The following is a 23,006-nucleotide window of genomic DNA, read 5'->3' as shown; positions in this document are numbered from 1 at the left end:
ATTTAACTTATAGACCACTGGGCAAATCAACATGAATTCTCGTTTTTTCCTTCTTTTAATTTTAAATAAAATAATGACTGAATGATACACTGAATCGTCATCAGCTATTATGTTTCAGAAATGATCAAACATCAGAATTGTACATCAAAATAAAACTGTAGGCTAATAGCATAAACACGTTTACCTTTTAATATGAACTTAATGTAGATAATCCCCGCAGAACTGATGAAAACGTCTTTATTATAGAGCAATTCCATAACTATTTAAAGATAGGACCAACTTTGTACAGTCAAAACCAGTTTGATTAATAGGTCGTTGAGTCAAATCTCTCCAGCAACTGCCTGGGAGGTTTGAATGTTGCCGAGGTAAACCCATTTCTGACCAGGCCAGTGCGCACATCCATGATGCTGGAGAGTAAAGGTAGTCCCGTGTGATTGCTAGTGTCATCTTTTAAAAGCGAGACGAGGGAAAATGCCCGCTCAACATGGGCATTGGAAACAGGCAGAACAAGAAGTCTTATAACGAATTAGCCTAGAACCCGCCAATCAAGCTTGAAGTCTGATTGGACAGGATTCCCCTGAACCTTATTGGCTAACCTGAACCATACCTAATTTTAACATCATCCTTCATTTGCTATATAATCTATTTTATAGTTAGTTTTCATTAAAAAAAATAAAGAATACTGTTTATAGTCAAAAATAAATACCCGCCTGTTGTATCAAAAACCAGCCCAAATTTTAAAGACCCGCCCAATGCATTTTTTTCCGGTCAGACGTGACCAAAAGGAGCCCAATTGGGCGGGAACCCGCCCAATCTGGCAACACTGCCCCCCCCCCCAAAAAAAGTGGGCTCCCCCTAAGGACACGGTATAGTTCGAACACTGTGCATAATGTTTTCCTCTAGTTATTCATTCAGAAAACCATCATTATGATTATTTTTTTGTGATGTCAAACAGGCAATTTGGATGTGCATTGATAGTTTTATTCTCTACTTAATAAATCTACTCTGTGATAAATTGGTTGTCATGTTTCAAGGTTGTGAAAGGCCCAATTTTGCTAGGTCTTGCCAGGACACAGTAAAAAAAAAATATTTACCCAGTAAAAGTACAGTAACTAAAGTCAAAACTGATATTACCAAATGTACAAATGCATTATCATGCATGCTCCCACTGCAAATATAAGATGAGCAGATATTTGACTTGTGGTTCTGTGGGAGTTTGATAGAAGCTTGCAGAAGTGTGGAAAGACACACACAGATGGCAGCTTCACTCATTCTACTGCAGTACTGAGGTGCCAAATCTAGCACGCTGCTCATTCACTCTCACACCACAGAAACACAGCACAGAGAGGTCACAGCACACTGAGGTCAGAGGATCCATTCTCAAGAAGTGGATCTGGAAGATTTGAACAGTTATCTGGTTCCATTAGCTACATCTGGGCAAGGGCAAACTGGTCAAAAACTATTATGCTATGACAACAAATGCTCGTTTCTATTATTTGGAAACCTCAGTGCTGCTGACATGATAACACGATTGAAAGTTATTAGATATGGATAAGTTGTTTGGTGGGACTGATTTAATTTTCTGGTGCGATTATGTTGACGTCATCACATCTGTTCATCGCAAAGCTCGCGGCTTATTTAAACTTCTGCAGCTCTGTGAACTTTTATTTTAATTGAGATGTATTATTATTTTCCTTTCGAGGATTTTATTTTAATTTTGGGGGGTCTGTATATACACTTTCTTTTTCTGCGTTTACATCATACGTCATACGTCATCGCCAAGAACACACGTTCTAAAAATGCGATCGAATTTTCCAAAGTGCAAAGTTGCGTTCAAGACTCTCCAGAAATTTAAAGGCATTTTTTTTTCCAGAAAAAATCCAGTGTGAAGAATCAAGTCGACGGGTGACATTTAACTGACCAATCGCTCAGAATAATATAGAAAGCACATAGCAATTATTTTTTATTACGTAAATGCAGCCTTGGATTTTTATCATCTCCTAACTTTTTAGTGATAGTCTGTAGGCTACATTATACATGTAATAAATTTTATTTTAATATTTTAATGAATAAAAAAAAATATGTAAGTCTAAATAAAAATAAAAAGCTTATATTTATAACTATAGCCAAAACTGATCTATCAGCCTGATAGGCTACAAATCGTTTTATTTATTTATTTATTTATTTATTTTTTGTATTCTGTACTAATTATCACTTTGAATCTGTGAATGAAACCCACTTCACTGACCACAGTGACTATATCTACCACAAAACTGCAAAACTGGTCACCAGTCTGTGTGAATGTCACACCTCAAGTGCAGTCTGCTAATGGAGTTTATTAAGCATCATTAACCACAATTAAGGTCAATTATGCTGCTTAGCTCTTTGAAATACAACCCCATACAGACAGCAGGCAGCAGTTATGAATTATTAGGCTGGGGACTGGGACCATATATTATCTATAACTTGCTGTAGGCTGCTTCTACTGAGAGTGGGAATCATCAAATGATTAAGCTCAACTGTTTTACCTTACTAGTTTAACCTAAATCTAAAAGATATAAAAATGCTACTGAAACAGCAAGCTGATTTGCTGCTCAAGAGATATTACTTCTTACTATAAAAGTTAAAAAAGTTTTGTTGCTTAATGTTTTTGTGAAAACCATAATGCATTTTTTTTTCAAGATTCTTCATTGATTAGAAAGTTCAGAACAGCCTTTGTTTTTATATCTTTTGAATTATTTAATAACTTTTTTAAATCCTGTTATTTTGTGAATGAGTTTCTTAGATCTATTAAAATCATTTTGATCATGGTTTGGTCAGTTGCACAAGATGAGCTTTCTGGGAGAGTAGCTGCACTAGTTTGTTGTTTTGAAGAGGAGTCAAAATTCACACCTCTGCTCCTGCGGCCTCTCCGAGTCTTTCCCAGACAGATCCAGGCCGGGTCCTGGGGTCTGAGAGACAGAGATGGCTACCGTAGGTCTGCAGAGGTGTCACCTCGCACCTCTGAGTCCAACATATAAACCTCCAGCCCTCAGTCCAGCATTCATTCAATATGGAAAGCTTAAGCCGCAGCCAGCAGAACCAGTGGAGCTGTTCAAGCTCAGAGTCCGAGTTTTACAGCGTTTCCTCTCCAGACACCGTCTCACCAGATCCCTCCATGTACCGGGGCATCGCCCCATCCCACCGGGTGCAGCTTGCATGCTCAAAACCAGTCAAACCTGCAGGTGTCGTCAAGAAGAAACGTAGATTAAGGCTGAAGAACCCGAGCAAGCAACGACAGAATGCCAGTGAGAAGGAGAAGCTGAGGATGAGGGATCTGACCAAAGCTCTCCACCATCTCAGGACCTACCTGCCTCCATCCGTGGCTCCCGTAGGCCAAACCCTGACCAAGATCGAGACGCTCCGGCTCACCATAAGCTACATCTCATTCCTGTCTTCTCAGCTGGGTCTCGGTGAAGAGGAGCTGAACCACAGGAACTCCAGCAGCTGCTCCTGTTCTCCAGAGATTGTTGGTTATTTTCAGTATATGGCTGGAGACTGGGTTGAGCAAGGACAAGGTCACAGTGACTTTGATGGACAGTATGAGGGTTGCTCTGGTCATGCAGAGCACTGTGATGAGGTCAACATGGATCAGTGTGCTGGTTCCTCGCAGCAGCATTCAACAGAGCAAAACTTCTCTGCACATGTAGACGGCTTCCTCCAGTCACAACAGTGTGCTCAAACATCACAGACAGACCAGGTATGTAAATACCCTTGCAGTAACGCAACTGATCCTCCAGGTGTCGCAAAACATCAGGTTGAAGATCATTGGCATGTGTTCCTATTTTTAGATATTGCTAGTGTATCTGGTCACTAATTTCACTTTTCAAAACTTTAAATAACCAAAACCTTCAGGAAATTAATAAATACATGTTATAATCTAATATATATATATTGTTATGAGCTCGCACTGTTGAAAATGAACAAATCAAGCAAACAAATTTCATTTAAGGAATTGTACTCTAACCAATTATGTATTGAATCCTCTGTTTCAGGTTTATGGCAGAAACTTTGGCTATCATCTTGTTCCTCAAGCTTACTGGAGCTGAATCAAACACCCAATGCAAGACTGGTGCCTACTACTGTAGTGTGTACAGTAAATGGATATTGTTGTTTGGCTTGTGAAAGCAATACATGTGAATCAAAGTTAATCCTGTTATTCTTATAATTTAAGATATACGTGTTATCCTTGTCCATCCTATGTAAATATAAAACTATATTTGATACGTATTTATAATAAAACGTGCATTATTAAAAATAGTTTCTCTTTTCCTGTTCTTTTTCTTGTTCTCTATACACTGGTGTTTCAGTCATGTTGACTACAATAAAAAATATATAATATATTTTGCAACACATGTCCTATCAGGTAATGAAAAGTTGTACACACACTTGTGGTCTTCATCCTCACTTGAACACTTGACTTGGGCCAAATACAGGAAATATGTAATTTAAGTAGTCAAATGATCAAGTGCAAAGACAGCAAGTGTGGGTATTTGGACAAGGCATATGTGTGGTGTGTATCCAGTCCTTTCCAGCAAGGAAAACGATACGTTTTGCGTCCCTCTATTGGTCATCTGACAACTTCACTAACAGTGTTGAACTACAGTTTTATCATAAATTGGCCATTGTAATTGGCACAAAATTTAAATTAATATACAGGTCAGTTACATTTGTAGATGTCAATCAGGTATGCTCACCTACAACATGACAAAATAATATTTTATCGCTGTAAATCACTTGTGGTTTGGGTTGCTAACTTTCTACCACCTAAATGTGGGAACTACATGTCCCACAATGCACCTCAAGTATTTCCGGATTCAGGATCGCGTCAGTTAAAAAGTCCAACCTGCCACCAGATGGCAGTAACGTCCGACTAAAATAACCTCTTAGCGTCTACGTACTAAGAAGTAAAAATAAACACACATCGTTCTTATCTCTTGAAACTGGCTGTTTACAACAAAAGACATGGTTTAACATGTTAACTGTAACTCACATTTTTGAACATAGACCTGAAAGTATATGATCCAAACCTAAATTTCTATAATTCATGATTGTAACATGATTTTGATGTACCATTTTAATGGTAATGCAAAGTTTGAATTTAAAATGGGTTTCAAAGGATGAATTTAAGATGAGATTTTAAGTTTTCAAGTGATATATAATTTCTAATGATTTCTAAAGTGTGATAGAGAAAAAGGCAACAAAGAAGATTTTTTTTTTTTTTTTTTTTGACCAAGGTAAGAACTCCTGTTATGATGTAGGTTTTTGGGGTGCACTCTTGCCATAAATTAATCTATTACTTTTCCTTCATAAAAAAAAGGCACATTTCTATTAAGGAGTCTTAGACATTTCCAATGATATATAGTTTGTCAAGATTAGATTAGGGTTTAATTGTAATATAGTGAAATAAACGTAGGCGTCTCACCGAGGAGCCGGGTGACAGTTAACAGGTTTGAAGTTTGTTTTACATGTAGCATAGTTATAGTCACTGCCGCAGCGAAACTTTGTGACCATGTCAGTCAGTAACTGCGATGTGGCAAATGCTATCAAAAGTTTCAACATTTACAATATGAACAAATAATATCAAACACAGGCCTATTTACATGATTGAAAGCATAGCCCAAGTTCGGTACTGATCTGCATATTAATAAACAAACATTTTCCATCAAGTTAAGGCCTTCTTGCAAGCGGAAAAATTATTACCAAATAACGTTAATCACAGACAAATATTATCAAAAGTATTTCTGGTTGACTGTGGGTAATATTACCAAACCAATCTGACACAGTTGTTGATCTTTTTTATATAGCTGTCAAGAAAAATGTCAGATAATTAATGTAATTATTTTTGGTAAAAGAGAAAAATCGATAATTTTGACCCAATGTTTGGTTGGCTATTGCTTCAAATGAACCTATGCGACTTAAGACTGGTTTTGTGCTCCAGAGACACATACAGGCTAGTTATAAACTTTTATAAAAAGCTGTTTATTCATTGTAAAGTAAGTTTCATGGATCAGACAAACAAATCTTCTGTAAGATGCAGTTTCACTTTAGAAAAAAAATAAAAAAAATTAAAAGAGAAGTCGTGGCCTTATGGTTAGAGAGTCAGACTCACAATCGAAAGGTTGTGAGTTTGAGTCTCGGGCTGGCAGGAATTGTAGGTGGGGGGAGTGCATGTACAGTTCTCTCTCCACCCTCAATACCACGACTTAGGTGCCCTTGAGCAAGGCATCAAACCCCCAACTGCTCCACGGGCGCCGCAGCATAAATGGCTGCCCACTGCTCCAGTGTGTGTGTGTGTGTGTGTGTGTGTGTGTTCACTTTGGATGGGTTACATGCAGAGCATGAATTCTGAGTATGGGTCACCATACTTGGCTGAATGTCACTTTCACTCACTTTAGAAAGAAGATAAGTGCCTGAGAATAACACCTTGATGTGATTCAATATTTGCCGTCAGATTAGATTATGATGTCAGTCTGTCAGTGTCATTATTACTGTTTATAGTACTTGAGATCGAATAAATACAGCCTTGGTGATCATTATAGATCTGCAAACAAACAACCTGGGATTTTACCAATCCCAAATGTTTGATCAATAGTGTACATTTTGTCAGGTTTCTGGACCTAAGTTCTTATTTTCTAACCTTGAAGCACCATGTAAACACTATGGTAAACATTCAGTACCGTGGTATATATCCAAATATCACCACATGATTGTACTGCCAAACTATTTAATTCTTAGAACTAATACATTTGAACTAATGTTCAGGCTTCCACAGAAAACAAAGTAAAATGTTTGGGAAAAATCTATGGAAATTTGATTTGGTTTTTTGTTCATCTCTAGTTTTATAACTATTCCTAATGGATGTTTACCGCTTGTTGGAAGATATTTGACCCTCATTAGCTGTTTCCATGTTGGCCTGTGCTCAATGCATTGCCACTAGATTGTCTGTTATGTTCTGATTATCTTGTATTGAGTAACATTAAAGCTGGCACAGAGGTGCATCTTAATAACCAAGCAAATGTGACATTTCCTGGTTGATTTGAACTAAAACAATAACTAGAAAGGAAACTCCTTTGACCTCTGCTCACAGATATTGTTTATATTGTAAAGTGTATTCCATCTAAGCATGATCCTTCAGATGTGATGTGTATTCAGTCTGTGACAAGTGAAGCCTATTGCTGCTAATGAAGTTCATCTGACTGTGAAAAGCCTGTTCACGCCACAAAGTCTAGCCTCAAACCTAGTTGTTGAGACCCCCCCTCACAATACTCATGTCCTAATGTGAGCTAGTTGCATTTTAAATGCATAGAACAGTTGTATGTGAATTACAGTAAATTGTGGAATTAGCTCACAAAGTTTATTTTGCCAGCTTGTGAGGGATATTTGATGTGCAAATCCCAATGTCAAATACACACATTCAGCTCTTTCATCTTGGAAGGCAAATACACAATTAAAATGTGTGAATGTGTAACAATCACGTGTTAATCGGCTCATAATCACTTGGGTGTTAAACAAAGTTAGAGGAAATCCCCCAAATTAAAGGTTTAGCTCACCTAAAGGAAATTAGATTTCCTGAAAACGAGATCTTCACTGGGACAGATTTGGAGAAATTGAACATTACATCACTTGCTCACCAGTGGATCCTCTGCAGTGAATGCCTTCAAAACGAGTCTAAGCTGATGAAAACATCACATTAACTCTATAATTTAGGCATTTTACAATAATTAAACCCAAAATAGTCCTCATCCATTTCCATATCCATCCATAGGCCATAATCTATAATAATGCTTTGTTCAGGGAAGAAGTCCATGCCCTGTTGCCCTCTCACATCAAAGCCCACCAACATTTATTTTTTACTATTTTGGACTGTTTTTGCTTGTAAACAGTACTTGGTTTATGTATATTTCTCTCCTGATTCAGATACAATTACTTTTTTCATTGGAGAAAGCAGTATTATGGATAAAGAACTGGAAGTTAAAACATCTTTATGATGAATTTGTTTCTTACAAACTTTGTAATTTGTTTCTTTCCACTTCACAAGATGGAAGGGAGTAGTAGGGATTACTTGTAAGTTACTGTAATGTTTTTATCAGCTCTTATTCTGACGGCACCCATTCACTGCACATGATCCATTGGTGAGCATCTGATGTAATGCTAAATTTCTCCAAATCTCTTCTGATGAAGAATCAAACTTCTCTACATCTTGCATGGCCAGAGGGTGACTTAATTGTCATCAAATATTTATTCTCAGATGAAATATTCCTCAAAGTTTTGTTAGGAACCCTCTTATTCTGGTTTTACAATCTCGTATCTGCAATCCACAGTCACTTGCGAGTTCAAATATTGCTAAAAAGCAGCATGTCTGTCAGGACTAGTGTTTTTCTGATGAAGTCCCTGAGAACTTTCTGAACTAACACCATAAACATTTCTGAGGTGTGACCTCACACCTTTGATCAGGAAATTACACAGCCTCCTTAGTTAAAACTGACATTTAAAATGAAACTAATACATCATTTGTGATCATATCCATTTTTGCACATCGCTGAGAACTTTTGGATAACGTTGCAACATATTATGTTGATATCTATGTATATGTATGTCTCTGTTGATGCAGGAGTCAATTATGACACTTCTGTTTGTGGGAACTCCAGTCACTGATCTGATCCACCACCATCATCTGCTTCATCACTACAGGAGCCCCAAGAAGGTGTCATTTTCAGACCCGTGAGGTCAAAACTTCATGTCTAGCTATGAATGTAATCAGAATGGTGTTAATCATGGTAACCTGAAGGAGCAGGTGTGACGTGGTTGTGTTTTCCTCTCCTCACATATTTTGATGGAAGCCAGACTTACTGATGAACTAAGTCTTAACTGTTGGTAGAGCTACTGCGGTTGTTATTCGGGGAATGATTTGGATTTGTAATCTGAGATGCAATCAGCAGTAAATTAGCACTGACCTTGAAAAGCCCAGGGCCTCAGGAGTCATGAGATCATCAGGAAAATACACACAAACACAATACAAGTTCTTTGTTATGGTTGATCAGCTTCAGACAAAGTGCAGCGCTGAAGCCAATGGTGCATGTCTCAGAAATACTGTATACACTTGAATTGTTCTGCACTTAGCATTTCAACACTAGCTTTGTTCTGGGTAGATGACAAAAAAAACATGGGCATCAAGATTTATGTAAAAAATGTATTAATGGAAAGTGCTGTAACTGGTCATTAAATGTTTTTCAGTATTTTTAAATCATATTTTAGCTTTATTTCAGTTCACTTAAATTTTTTGCTTAAGTTTTGTTGCGAAAAAAAAATAATTTTAATCGTTTTAAAAATATAATGTTCAAGTTTAGTGTGTGAAATTGCAAGATGTATATATATATATATATATATATATATATATATATGTGTGTGTGTGTGTGTGTGTGTGTGTGTGTGTGTGTGTGTGTGTGTGTGTGTGTGTGTGTACACAGTCTTTACCATGTGTATCTAGTTAGTTACATCTTTTTATAAATTTTGGGTTCAGTAATATATATATATATATATATATATATATTTTTTTTTTTAAGAAGTCTCTCATGTTATAAAAGGAAGCATTTATTTGAGCAAAAAGTCAAAAATATTATTACAAATATTATTAAAGTGTTAGAATTTAAATAACTTTTATATTTGAAAATATTTTAAGCTGGTAGTGTATATATAGGCATTAAGATTTATATTTAAAAAATGCTCTAGTTAGTATATAACTATTATAATTACTATAAATGTGAACCTGGAGCACAAAACCAGTCTTAAATCGCTGGGGTATATTTGTAACAATAGCTAAAAATACATTATATGGGACAAAATTATTGTTTCTCTTCTTTAAATGTGAAAGGGTTGTGTGCTCAGGATGTTTCTGGTCCTCACACCTCACATCTGAAGCTGGAGAAGCTGCTCTTTCCCACAGACCCCCTACTTCTGGTGTCACTTCTCCTCTCAAGTACTGACTGGGATCCTCTGAGGTGCCAAATCGCACCTCACGGAGGATATATACAGGAAGAACACGGTCCACCAGCAACCACAACCTCATTCAGCAGAGACCTTCTTAACACTATAGCCATGGATACCTCCAGCTCTTCTCTTCAGGTCCAAGACAGCGGCGCTTTCCTGTTTGACTGTGAGAACCTTCTGGATCAGAGCTACGCCGTATCAGATGTGGGCTACTACAGCGCCTGCAGCAGCCTTTCTCCAGCCTCTTCCACAGATTCCTGTGGCTTCTCCCCTCCGGCTTACCCTTGTGGAGTGGGACAGGACATAGCCCAGATCATCCCACACCGCAGCATCACCACCCAGGAGAAGAGCAAGATCCAGACACCCAAGAGAACCGGGCGGCCAAGGTCAAAATTCCCTGGAGTGAAGCGGCAGACCGCAAGTGAGCGGGAGAAGCTGAGGATGAGGGATCTGACCAAAGCTCTTCATCACCTCAGGTCATACCTGCCTCCGTCAGTGGCTCCTGTTGGAAAAACCTTAACTAAGATCGAGACGCTGCGGCTCACTATCCAGTACATCTCCTGCCTTTCTGCTCAGCTGGAACTCAGTGAAGACGAGGTTAATCGTGCAGCTGAGGCCGAGGTCAATGCTGCATCAACCAACTTTGACAGCTTCACCGTGACCCCTTCAGTTCCTCAAAGTTTACCAGCTCAGGAGTTCCCATCTATGACCTGTTATCAGGTATGTACATTGTACTTCAACATTGTTTAGATACTATTTTAAATAATATTTCTAAATATTTTGTAAACTTGTCGTATTTAGACATATATAGGCAATATTCTAATTTAAGTGTTTTTAAATACAACTTAGTTTCTATTTTTATATTTTCCTTTTTTATTAGCATTTTTGTTAAATATTTTAGATTTTTTTTTATTTTTTTTATAGATTTAGTTAGTTTCCAAGTTAGGCACTTCTTTAAGTTTTTTTTTTTAAATGTTTCTTTTTATTTAAAGTTAAAAAATAATATATGGTTTTAATTTTTGTTTTAAAGTTACTTAACTATAATAAACCTGGTTGTTATGCTGTTATATTTCTCAAAGAACTTTTAATAATAATTATTATTCAATTCTTTGTATTTAAAAAATTTAATTAAATAATAATAATAAAAATGTAATCATAATAATTTGATCCATACTTTATTTTTCCAGACTCAGAATTCAATCGAAGGCGAATTCCTATCCTTCCCAGCTCAGGATTGTTGGTTTCTCGAGCAACACAATTTCTTCCAGGGACAGCGCTGATCAAAGCAGACTGAAACGCAAATATTAATTTGTGCAATGTGTGTAAGATAATGAAAAGGAAATACTTTATATTTGTATATATGTTTGTACAGCTATTTATATTTTTCATGTTTAAAAATATACTAATATTTATGAATTGTAGGTTTTCTGGCAAATAAAGACTTGAAAAATCTTACACCAGTTTTGTGTTTTAAACATTACATACAAAGTATTTCAATATTATTAAACAATGTACACCATAAAACAGTTCATTAAGCAGCATCCTAACGAGGGACAGCTGTGATGGTCATTCCACGTTGTAATTCACACATTTAAGGAAACACCCCTGCAGAGCAAGCATTAAAGTGGACAGGAGAGTAAACTAACTCTCACAGGTGCGATCCTTTAATACCCCTCCGACTGTAAATAAAGCTCTGGGGGGCTCTTCTTCTGAAATGCAAGGTCTGATGATAAACTGACGTGATGTTTCCTAATATCTTAAAGGGTTATAGGATGCCTTGAGAGTGAGTAAAACATTGGCTAATTATCATTTTTGGCTGATTTAACCCTTTAAATTCTCTTTCATCTGGTCTAGAGGAATTAGGAAAAGTTCAAAAATTGTGTGTTTGTGCCATCATTAAGGCATCTGAACTTTAAACCATCGCTTCTGACCAAAACATGAGTCCATAATCCATAATAATGCGTCTTCCATTCTGACGGCACCCATTCACTGCACAGAATCCATTGTTAAGCAAGTGATGTAATGCTAAATTTCTTCAAGTCTATTCCAAACTCATCTACATCTTTGATGGCCTGAGGATGAGTCCATTTTCAGCAAATTTGACATTTTGGGTAAACTATTCCTTTAAGTACACATAGTGCCAACAACAAGGCAACGTGAAGAAGAATCTCATGATCCCACGTCAGATTGCACAACGACACAAAAACCTTTCAGTGTCAGTTTATTAAAGACATTAATTGCACCATTAGTGACGTGAGTGACAGCTGTTCTTCAGTGTCCATTTATAATATGCAGTAAAAGTCGTCAGAGTCTTAAAGGTGACAAGTCTACAGCTGCTTTCAGACATCATAATAATGAAATCACTTCCTCACGCTCCCTTCCTCCCATTTGTGCAGTCTTGTCTACTTCCTCTATTGGGCCCCTTATGACACAGAAGAATTAACCACGTTCATCTAGTTACAGAAACAACAAGTCCTGTAATGTGCTGTTACATCAAGGCACGTGTTACTGAAGGTCCATTCCACTGCGGATGTCATTAGTTCGTCTTTCATAAGCAGTATGTGCAAAAGATGATTTTCAAAAGATTGAAGTTTTTCACAAACAAACAAACGTTTTGATTTGAGGCCGACTTTCATAAAAAGAAAATGTCCATTCTAAAGGAAATGAAGAACAATGAGGAAATGTTGAATGATGAATGACAGAACAATATGACTGGTGATTATAAATAAAATATTTTTGATGTTTATTTGCAAAATATTTAAATGCATACAAATATATATTTGTTTTCTTAGCAAAAGAAGAACAGCGTAATAAAATACTGCAAAATATTTTGTGACCTAATTTAATAATCAAAGGCACAGAACAGCTAATTATCAAACTTGATTATAAAATGCCTGTATTTGCAAAATATAAATATATGTAATACTAGAAAACGGTCATAATGAGAGTGTGTTTAGTCTGACTGTTCAATCAGCCAGTTCATCACTTGCGCTTTGTTTTCAGATATCCATTTAATGTTGGCTCTTGTTTGTTCAATGGCCTGCTCTATTTCCTGAACACCAAAACTAAAATTGCTTGCTGCAATGTCCTCTTTAAATCGCTGCAACTGTGAGAAAGAAATGGACAAGTACACACATTTATAGATTTTCTATATGTCATGTCTACCACACATCTCAAGAAAAGAAAGAAAAATAGAATTAAGGATCACAACAATATTAGCTAATCTTAAGTTAAATTTAAGATAAAAAAATATGACATATTTGCTACTGTTTAAAAGTCTGAGGTCACTACGATTTTTGAAATATGAATAATTAGGAATAATTTTTATTCAGCAAACCTTAATTCAATTGCTCAAAAGTTACAGTAAAAAGACATTTATATGTTGCAAAATATTTATATTTTGAATGAACTTTCTATTCATCAAAAAATCCCAAAAAAATGGCTTCCAGAAAAAAAATATTAAAATAGCTTTACCATCATAGGAATAAGGGACATTTTAAAATATATTACAGATATATTACAGTAGAAAATCATTTTTTTTAAATGCAGTAGTATTACACAATATTACGTTGTTTTTATTTCAGTTTTTTAAATTTTTTAAAAACAGTATGTAGCCTTGGTGAATAATATAAGAGACTTTCAAAAAGAATAGATTAATCGTACTGACCCTAAACATTTAAACAGCAGTGTAATCATATTTGTTTTGCATTTGCTAATACAAGCTCTTCTTCAAATAACACAAACCTGTTGCAGTTCAAATCCTGTGGAAAACTTTTCTGTGATGCCTTTAATCAGTTTTCCAAAGAAGAAGGATCCATCATCAAGACTATGGAGATCACATGATAGAAAATGTTAGAGACTATAAATATACATTTAGAAAGAAAGAAGGAAATACAGTACTTACTCCTTAGTTATATGCTCCCAGTTTGCTCTCACATAGTCCCAGACCAATGGCTGTCCTATTACATTGCCTGCGATATACACAATGGCGTAGGTAACGTCCTGCTTCCTGATCAGGTTTGGATCTACTGAGTATTTCAGGTACCTTTAGAAAAACAGGAGACAATTAAATGAGACTTAGTTAAACCAATAAAATAAATTAATTCAAATAAACTTGCGTCATGTAAAATATAAGCTATGTACTGTACTTCCATTCAAAAGTTTGGGTCAGTGAGAGTTTTTAGTTTTTGAAAGAAGCTTATGCTCATCAAAGCTGCATTTATTTATTCATAAAATTATTAAAATTCAAAATTACAGTTTTCTATTTGAATACATTTTAAAATGTAATTTTTCCTGCGATGCAAAGCTGAATTTTCAGCATCGTTACTCCAGGCTTCAGAAATTCTAATACAACAATTTGCTGCTCAAGAAGCATTAATTATTATCAATGATGACAGCGGCTATACTGCTTAATACTTTTTGGACACATGTTTGTTTCTAGAAAAGTAAAAAGAAAAAAAAACATCTTTACTGAATAAAAGTATGCATTTTAGGTAGTTTATGATTTCTGATGTACAGTAGTATACATGACTCACCTGTTTAACAGCCAGGGCTCTTTAGTGCATGAGAGACCATATAACAGTTTCTCTGCCTCTGCAGCAATGGTACTGTTCTTGAACATCTGCCATCCGAAATCCCACTCCTCAACCCCTCCAGCGGCGATGGCATTACAGTACACAGCGACCTTCAGATTTGAGGGAATTCTTGAGTGGGGGAAAAGAAATCAACCCGAAATAAACACAACTGAACTGAACCAAACCAAACCAGTGAGCTGACTTGAATTAAACTGAGCATTATCTGAATGAGCATTGCTACAAAGATCCTAAATGTTTTTAACTGAATTCTGAACTAAACTAAAATCAATAGACATAAAAAGAGCTTAACTGGCACTCAATTGAATTGAACTCCCAATAAAATGATTTAAAAATAACTAGAAATAAATGAACTAGCTTGAACTGAAATCTGACTCGAATCTATGTATGTAACTGTACTAAACAAAAATCAATGGTATGGACAGACCTAGAAAAAGCTGAACTGGCTTGAACTGAATTAGGAGTGGAACTGAACTCAACTCCCATAAACATGAAAAAGAACTAGAAAGAAGCTAACTGAAATAGCTTGAAATGAATTATAACTTGAAATATAAGGAACTAAACTAAAATCAAGAGCTAAACTGACTTGAATTGAATTCTGAGGGGAAATTAATTGAACTTAGCTCCCAAAAAACTGATTGAAAAGAACTTAAACTTAATTCTGACTTGAATTGCACTGAATAGAAAATCGATTAGCTGAACTAAACTAAAAATCAATGGTACAAAAAGACCTTGAAAGAGATGAACTGGTTTGAACTGAATTGAGAGTAGAACTGACTCACTGAACTGAGCTGAATTTGCAGAATAAGAATGAATAAATATGAATAAATGAGAAAGCAGATTGGAACTGAATTCAGAGTTCAGGCGTAAAGAAGCATGTTCCATACGGTCTAGTGTCAGGGTTCTCCATCCACTGTCTGTACCACATTCTAGTGAGCTCTGAACATCCCTTCACTCCCGTTTTGCAGGCCAATGAGATTGCGTTAATTTGGTTGTATCTATAAACAGAAGTCACACAAACCATACAATATATAAAGTTCTTAGTAATACATTTTACTAATGAAAAATTAAGTTTTTAGATATTTACAGTAGGAAATTTAAAAAATGTCTTCATGGAAAATGATTTTATGCTTTTTGGCATAAAAGAAAAATCGATAATTTTGACCCATACAATGTTTGTTTTTTTGCCTATTTCTAAAAATATACCCAGTGCTCCAGGTTCACATATGTTATGCAACCTCTCAGTTATAAGGAGAGTTTAAAGGGGTCATATTATTTAGTTTTTTCTTTCCACTGAAGTCCACTTCATTTTTTTTACCCGTAATAACTTTTTCGTTTTTTATAATCAAATTCCACCCCAGACTCTGAACCTTACAAACGAGTTGTTTTTGCGGTTGTGCCTATATGACATTTATGTAAACATCCTCTTTACATATAAAATTACTTCTGGGTTTGCACAAGCTCTGACAGACTTTCCCACACTTTATTCATATTTACATTTGTCTTGTGTTTATGAATAGTATTTCCTCATTACCTCAGTGTGGTAAAGTTGATGTGTATTTGAAGGTGGTCATTTCTTCTTGTGGTCTGTCTGACGTCAGTACAGAACAAGCTGCTTAGTTTCAATAAACGGTTCTTTTTTACTGGGGAGAACGTTTTCATAGTACTCTTTTATATCCAAAAATCAACAACAATTTGATTTATCATGATGTGACCCCTTTAAACTTCTTCACAACAGTTTTAAGTTTGTCCTTATAGAAGTAAAGCATATAACTGGCTGTGATAACACATAGCGGTGGTACTAAAGTCATATTTAGAATAAACTGTAAAAAGTGATCATGTATTTACTGGTCCATGTATCTTGGGGGTTTCTGAGTCCAGTTTGATGTGATAACTTTGAAGTGGTCAAAAAGAGGTTGCACCTTTCTCCGCAGGTAAGTCTGGAGTGGTTTCAAGAAATGTATAAATGATCAAATAAGTTATAAAATGAGCATTCTCTGTGTAATGAATTTTTTATTGTGTAATCTGCATGTAATATCAATATTTTTTGTAATACATAAACAAACATACCTGCAAAGGTCCATAGACTTCTGTTCGGTCAAACATGAGGAAAAAGTACTGTAAATTTCTTGTGGCAGATTCCCACGGTATGTACTCCTTCTCCTCGTAGAGATACTTAGTTGTTCTCAGAGCCAATGTTATGTTGATTATCTCTGCCCTATGAATAATCAGATTTCCAATTATTTTTTTATTTACAGCAAGATCATTTTTTGATGAAATGGATGCCCTGAGGCATTGTCCATTGATGAAATATCTTTGCAGCGAAGAGCTTACCTCGCTAAATTAAATGCATCATCGATTATCTGGCCCCTGTTAAGAACTGGAATAACCTATGTGGAAAGAGGGTAAAATCAAATGTTATATTGTTATTATTTATTATATGTATATTATATCAAGTTACTATCATGTATAATTATATATTAGAACAATTCAGAACTTCAAAATTATAAAGTGGAACAATAGATGTTATAAAGATTGCAATACAGTAGTCAACATTTGTCTTTTTTTGTCTTAAGACAAATTTTTTGATCCACTTCAAATGTTCACTACTATATTTAATACTACATAACCATATACTTCTGTTAAAGTTTTGCTAAATTAATCATTTTCAAATTCATGTTCACTTTAAACTGATTATTCTCTGGATTGTATTCAGGTATGCTACTTTGAAGCTTAATGCTTTTAATTACTTTAAAGATAATGAGACACCTACTTTATGATCTGAATTCAGTTGTTTGAGGAGACGTTCCCAGTTCTGGGGATCATAATTAACCCTGTAGTATCCCGTGACATTCAGGTTGGCCAATAACCAGTCAGTTTCCGTCTTCATGGGCTCATATGAAGCTGTTTTGTTAAGCAGCCAGTGCTGGCCCATGTTAATGCCACTCTTCATCCATGTGATTGGCACGAACCATTCATAACTGCAATCAGTTTTGAACATACACAGCGTATACTTTAAAAGGACAGTACTATGTAGGCACATTTGCCAGTTTAAACATACTTGTAGTCAGATGGCTTGTCCACTACTGCCTCTGGGTGTATCAGGAAGTGCTGCTGAGTGATACTTCCTGTTCGAGTATCAATAGTTACTACAGGAAAACCCATCTGAAGAATCCAGCGATTCATAATTTCATTTAATGAGGCTGGGAGCTGGATGCTTGAATCTGCATCTACAATCTGAAAAAGATGTATAATGAAATATAATGAAAATTACACTAAGATTTATTTAGGGATTCCATTGCATCAATTTTGTAACTTACTTCCTGCAGTTTTTCCCAAAGATCTGTGTAAACAGTGTTGCTGTATGCATACTCATGCAAATAGTTCTGTGGAATTAATGCACAGGTGTCAGTCTGAGAATAAGTCACTCAAAAGGTCACATTAATGCATCATAAAATAACTCTTCGGACATACATGAAGTCCATTAGCAAAGATAGACTCTGTCAGAAACTCAGACAGCATTCTCAGTATTGCTGCCCCCTGAAATGACAACAATTTAGCATGAACTAAAACACTGCAATACGACACTGCTTAACAATGTTGTTTCTGGAACATGATGAAAACCTTGCTATACGTGATGGTATCAAATAACTGATCGATTTGCTCCGGTGTGATGACTTCATCCTCTCGTGAGGAAAGCGGGTGGGAGGAAACAAGAGCGTCCACGCCAAACGCCCTCTGAACCTGTTGCTGTACCATCAGATCTTTCTTTAGGAGAGAAAAGAGAAAAGACCGTGAACACCTCAAGTTAATATATTCATAATAACTGAAAAAAAAAGATATGTTATCAATCTACTTGATATAGATTACTTTTTTGTACTCTGTATCAGGATCAACTAACGGCTTCACTTTGCTCATGAATATTAATTAAGTTACGTTACGTTACGCTACGCTACGTTACGTTCGCGTAGAAACAGTAGGTATGGCGTTAAAAAAAAGACGTTGATAATTAGTTAGCAAATGAAGAATTCTTACTGTTTTGAGTGTACGGTTCACGAATGAAACAACTTTACAGAACTTTACTAAGCCTTAACTGTGTTTATTGGGGCGCAAGTAGAGGATGTTTTTCGTTGGAAATCAAGCAGGCGTAGAATAAAAATGTGACGTAACTATTTTTAACGCGATACTAAATCGGTTCAGGGCGAAAGACGCAAAACAGAAGGTAAAATCCAATTAAACACCATTGAAATGTAGGTTAAAACCACAAAGTGCCTAAAAACGCCCCATAGCTGTTATAAATCAATAAAGTGTAATGTTATTGGTCGCTATATTTTGTGAACATAGACATGATTTCCAAATGTGAATAGAGTGAATAAAAACTTACAATATTCCAGGTGGGCTCAGCATAATCTGCTCCAAGATATGAAACATAATTTGCAAAACCTTCATTGAGCCACAGGTCGTTCCACCATCTCATGGTCACAAGGTTCCCAAACCACTAGACAATAATTTGACTCCCATAAATGAGTTACATACTGTAGTTTAGATGTAGTTAAATAACACAAGTTTTTAGAGAGAGAGAGGTTCTCCATATACCATGTGTGCTAATTCATGTGTAATTACAGTGACCACCCATTCTTTATCTTCATTAGAGGACACTTTAGGATCGTAGAAAAGCGATAGCTCTCTGTATGTGACCAGACCCCAGTTTTCCATGGCTCCAGCAGCGAAATCAGGCAGTGCGATTTGGTCTAGGGAATGGAAAGTATTAGTCTGACCGCTTTTTTCCCCCAATGGTCCAGTATAAATGGATTGAGACACAAAGATTGGAATGAGCTTGCATGTTTAAACTCTCACCTGATTTGGATAGGGGGTATGTGGTGTTGTAATAGTTTTCAAAATACTTCAAAATAGGCAACGTCACTTTAAGGGCATAATCTCCCTGACCGCTTTCAATGGCTTCTCTACGTCCCCATATTCTGATCTAAAAAAAGAAATAAATAAAGTTACACATTTAGTGGAAATTACAAATTGATTATGTAATAAAAATCAATTTAATATACGTTTTTAACTCGTTATCCACATTTACAATACATCTGTAAGAGGAAAGAAGAGAGCAAGAGAGTGAATATGTCTTGATTTCTACCAAAATATTGGCCTCTGGGGGGGATCGTATGTTGGTAAATTCACTGACAACAAAAGCCAGCAGATATGTCGACATTTTTTCAGTTGGCTCAAATCTGGTCTGTAAAACCTCTTGATTATCTATGGTGATGCTTTCAGTGCCTAAAGGGAAGATCAGAGCATGAGTGAAGATGTAAAACATGTCCACAGATAAATCCATTCATTATACTCTTGTGTACAAAAGTTGGGGTTTTAATGATTTTGTTTTTTTGAAAGAAGTCTGCGATTTATGCGGTTTTTAGTTGATTAAAAATACAACAAAAACACTAATATTGGGAAATATTAATGTAAATTAAAATAGCTATTTACAGTTTAAATCTATTTTAAAAATTAATTTATTCCTGTGATGCAAAGCTGAATTTTCAGCATCATTACTCCAGTCTTCAGTGTCACCTGATCCTTCAGAAATCATTCTAACATGATGATTTGCTGCTCAATAACTATTTCTTACTATTATTAAAGTTGAACATAGTTGTATTAATAAATAATTTTGTGGAAACTACAATGCATGTTTTTTCTTTGATAAATAGATAAAATAAACATTTATTTGATTTTTTTTTCAGTATTATAAATGACTTTACTGTCACCTTTGCTTAATTTGATCATCCTTGAATAAAAGTGAACAGCTGAATAATAATTTCTTAAAAAAAACAAAAAAACTTTTGAACAGTATATAGAAATAATAAACATATTAAAAATAATTGTTTAGGATTTTAAAATGTACATTTTGTCTGTGATTATATAACATGCATGGAAAAATATAAGGCCTCAATAAGTGATTAAAGAGCAGGTTATAAACTACCAAACAATCAAAGCTACCGTTTTATAACTTTGGAAAAACTTTAATGAAGCTAAAATAATTGGTAAGGTCTTTCAAAAGATTTGTGAGCTCAGAAACTCAGATTGTTATGTCTCTTTTATTGTTAAGACTGATGTGGTTTATTATTATAAAAAAAAAAAAAACACTAAAAGTCATGTCTTAAGATATGGTATGCACCCAATTGAATTTAGAAGCATATGCTTAATTTTATAATTTTTGTGAAGTAAATTAAAAAACTGCTTGGATAATGTAGAGCTTTGATTACTGAATTAAACTGAAATTACAATATAGTCTAATATTTTCTATTCTATTAGTAAGAGAATATATTATCATGCCCTCATCAGATCTATGACACTTGTTATTGATGTGATCACTAACCCAACTCCATGCCGTTAGAAAGGGCCACAGTTCCAGGAGGGTGGAGGAGAGTCAGATGGAAGACGGCCTTCATTGACGGCTCGTCGAAGCAGGGGAAAGCGTTCCGGGCGGCAGTGGGCTGCATTTGTGTTGTGGCGACAACTCTGGCAAAACGAAATTATCTCAGCTAAGTGTGTAGGAAGTAGTAGAACAGCTTGCAAAAGTCTTCATAAATGTTTTGTTTAAAATTTAGTGTGCAATTCAAGGGAAACATTAAATTACATCTAGTAATGAATTTACATTTTACATGTAAATTTATGCATTTAGCAGACACTTTTATCCAATATTCAGTAATAATAATAATAATAGCAATTCAATAATTACACAAAAATATAAAGCAGTAGCTTGTGGTGTGATAAAATCACAATTTTAATTTAGCTTTTAAATTAAACATTAAATAATTATTACCTAATTGTTTTAAAATTCTCTAATTCCTGTATTGCCCTGATATTGAGATACAAAAAAATATTTGTACATTTTAAAATTAATTTCTCATACCACAGTAAAAATTAATAATTTAACTTATAAAAATCTAAAAGATTATTAAACATTTTTGGAAAATTTACAGGACCTAAAATACTATTCCTTTATATATAAGTGTGCTATAAACAGTTTTATAGTTATTTTCATATTTATACAATTATTACTACAAGATTAATTAATTTGTATTATAAGTGTTTACTTTGATGTCGACTACAAAAGCTGTAAAATGCAAACATTTCAACCCTTTCTTAGGAAAGTAAACCAGTAGTTATCTTACTTTTTTACACCATTTTCTGTGTATTGGCTTCTGTAAAATCCTCCTAGATCATCTGACAGCTCTCCATGGAATTCTGTGTAGAACCAGTAGGATTTTCCAACTTGTAGTTTTCCTTTGAGCTGAATCACCATGAACTGTGTTTGTGTTTGAAACCAGGTCTTTAGTATGGCTGGAGCGCTTGTCCCTCCCAAACCCGTCAGCTTGGCATGGTGCCTCTCCGAGGTCAAGGTGAAGTTCAGCTCATTGGAATGAATAAGGATCAGGTTGGTCTCCTTCACGCACGTGAACGCAACTCCAGATGTCCCAGTGAAAATGTACATGCCCTGTTCGTCCGGCACCAACCGAGGCCAAAGCGTCAAATTGTAGTACTCCGGAAGAAGGGCGTCAGGCAGTCTGTAGTGGTCCCAGGGCTCGTTCGACGGGGCTGAGGTTCTCTGGGGTGCTGCCGTCGTCACCATGTGCGTCCCGTCTATGGCATTTACCTCGTTTTTCCATTTCTCTTGGGCATAAACAACTGACAATGCAAAAATGGTGAGGACGGCCCCAGCGCCCAACCCAAATAGCACAAACCCTTGAGGCTTACTAATGTAAAAGCCTTTCCCCATGGCCGCAGAGTTAAAATGAAGTATCAGGAGATGTTTTCAGGAGTTAATGATGGGGCCGGAACGGGATTAAGTCTATGCAGACAGTCATGAAGAGTGTGTGATTAAATAGTGTTGACTGTGATGAATCATGCTGTGGTCGTATCCATGCCACTTATAAGGAAAACAGTTACTCATGCTCCACATGTTTGCATACTTCTCATTTTTAAGTCAAGAAAACAATGGCAAATATGTCTTTATACTCCACATTTGACTTGAATTTGCATACGACTTTTGTTTGCCAAGTTAAACTGGGACACAGGGCTTATTAGCGATGTCTTCAAGGTTATTACATTTCTCTTGAGTCTTCCAAGTGCTTTATACCCCTTCCAAGTTAATATTTCAAATGTTATGAAACGGTCTCATGGTGTTCGTGTGGTTATGACAGAGAATTGCATAGAAAAACAATCTAATGGATGTCACCAAGCAGCACTGTATGTATTAACGTATTCTGAGGTTACTTGTTCAGTGTGTCCTGATGACAGTGTATAAGCGTGTTCAGAAATGAGGAAAATGCACACTAAAATACACAGATACAGTTACACAGCTTGTAATAATGATTT

General features: G+C 35.7%; 3 protein-coding genes across 3 annotated transcripts; 2 read left to right on the top strand and 1 right to left on the bottom strand.

The window, feature by feature from the left end:
• The first annotated feature begins 2,954 nt into the window (after positions 1 to 2,954).
• LOC113105275 (pancreas transcription factor 1 subunit alpha-like) lies at positions 2,955 to 4,280 on the top strand. The gene is made up of 2 exons (XM_026266330.1): positions 2,955 to 3,739; positions 4,035 to 4,280. Exons 1-2 carry the CDS (start codon positions 3,053 to 3,055, stop codon positions 4,086 to 4,088), a joined length of 741 nt encoding a protein of 246 aa, XP_026122115.1. The 5' UTR covers positions 2,955 to 3,052; the 3' UTR covers positions 4,089 to 4,280.
• A 5,732-nt stretch (positions 4,281 to 10,012) lies between these two features.
• Positions 10,013 to 11,606, top strand: mespaa (mesoderm posterior aa). The gene is made up of 2 exons (XM_026266329.1): positions 10,013 to 10,749; positions 11,217 to 11,606. The coding sequence occupies exons 1-2, from the start codon at positions 10,138 to 10,140 to the stop codon at positions 11,307 to 11,309; spliced, it is 705 nt and encodes a 234-aa protein (XP_026122114.1). The 5' UTR covers positions 10,013 to 10,137; the 3' UTR covers positions 11,310 to 11,606.
• A 606-nt stretch (positions 11,607 to 12,212) lies between these two features.
• LOC113105561 (aminopeptidase N-like) lies at positions 12,213 to 22,937 on the bottom strand. The gene is made up of 19 exons (XM_026266696.1): positions 21,803 to 22,937; positions 21,004 to 21,146; positions 19,768 to 19,907; positions 19,479 to 19,605; positions 19,218 to 19,372; positions 19,006 to 19,119; positions 18,246 to 18,389; positions 18,096 to 18,161; positions 17,942 to 18,007; positions 17,683 to 17,858; positions 17,395 to 17,602; positions 16,956 to 17,011; positions 16,692 to 16,839; positions 16,470 to 16,561; positions 15,509 to 15,619; positions 14,565 to 14,732; positions 13,934 to 14,074; positions 13,774 to 13,855; positions 12,213 to 13,135 (listed from the first exon to the last, which is right to left on the bottom strand). Exons 1-19 carry the CDS (start codon positions 22,405 to 22,407, stop codon positions 12,983 to 12,985), a joined length of 2,895 nt encoding a protein of 964 aa, XP_026122481.1. The 5' UTR covers positions 22,408 to 22,937; the 3' UTR covers positions 12,213 to 12,982.
• Between the last annotated feature and the right edge of the window lie 69 nt (positions 22,938 to 23,006).

Source organism: Carassius auratus, chromosome 7 (genome assembly GCF_003368295.1).
Source record: "Carassius auratus strain Wakin chromosome 7, ASM336829v1, whole genome shotgun sequence".
In the NCBI taxonomy this organism is placed as follows: Eukaryota; Metazoa; Chordata; class Actinopteri; order Cypriniformes; family Cyprinidae; genus Carassius; species Carassius auratus.
This window is presented reverse-complemented; position numbering and strand designations above follow the sequence as displayed.

Coding starts and splice junctions, on each gene's coding strand:
- LOC113105275 (XM_026266330.1), top strand. CDS start 3,053: ATGGAAAGCTTAAGCCGCAGCCAGCAGAACCAGTGGAGCTGTTCAAGC. Junction 3,740..4,034: donor AAACATCACAGACAGACCAG/GTATGTAAATAC, acceptor CCTCTGTTTCAG/GTTTATGGCAGAAACTTTGG.
- LOC113105561 (XM_026266696.1), bottom strand. CDS start 22,407: ATGGGGAAAGGCTTTTACATTAGTAAGCCTCAAGGGTTTGTGCTATTT. Junction 16,840..16,955: donor GATGCATTTAATTTAGCGAG/GTAAGCTCTTCG, acceptor GATTATTCATAG/GGCAGAGATAATCAACATAA. Junction 16,562..16,691: donor AAGTCTATGGACCTTTGCAG/GTATGTTTGTTT, acceptor AAACCACTCCAG/ACTTACCTGCGGAGAAAGGT.
- mespaa (XM_026266329.1), top strand. CDS start 10,138: ATGGATACCTCCAGCTCTTCTCTTCAGGTCCAAGACAGCGGCGCTTTC. Junction 10,750..11,216: donor CATCTATGACCTGTTATCAG/GTATGTACATTG, acceptor TTATTTTTCCAG/ACTCAGAATTCAATCGAAGG.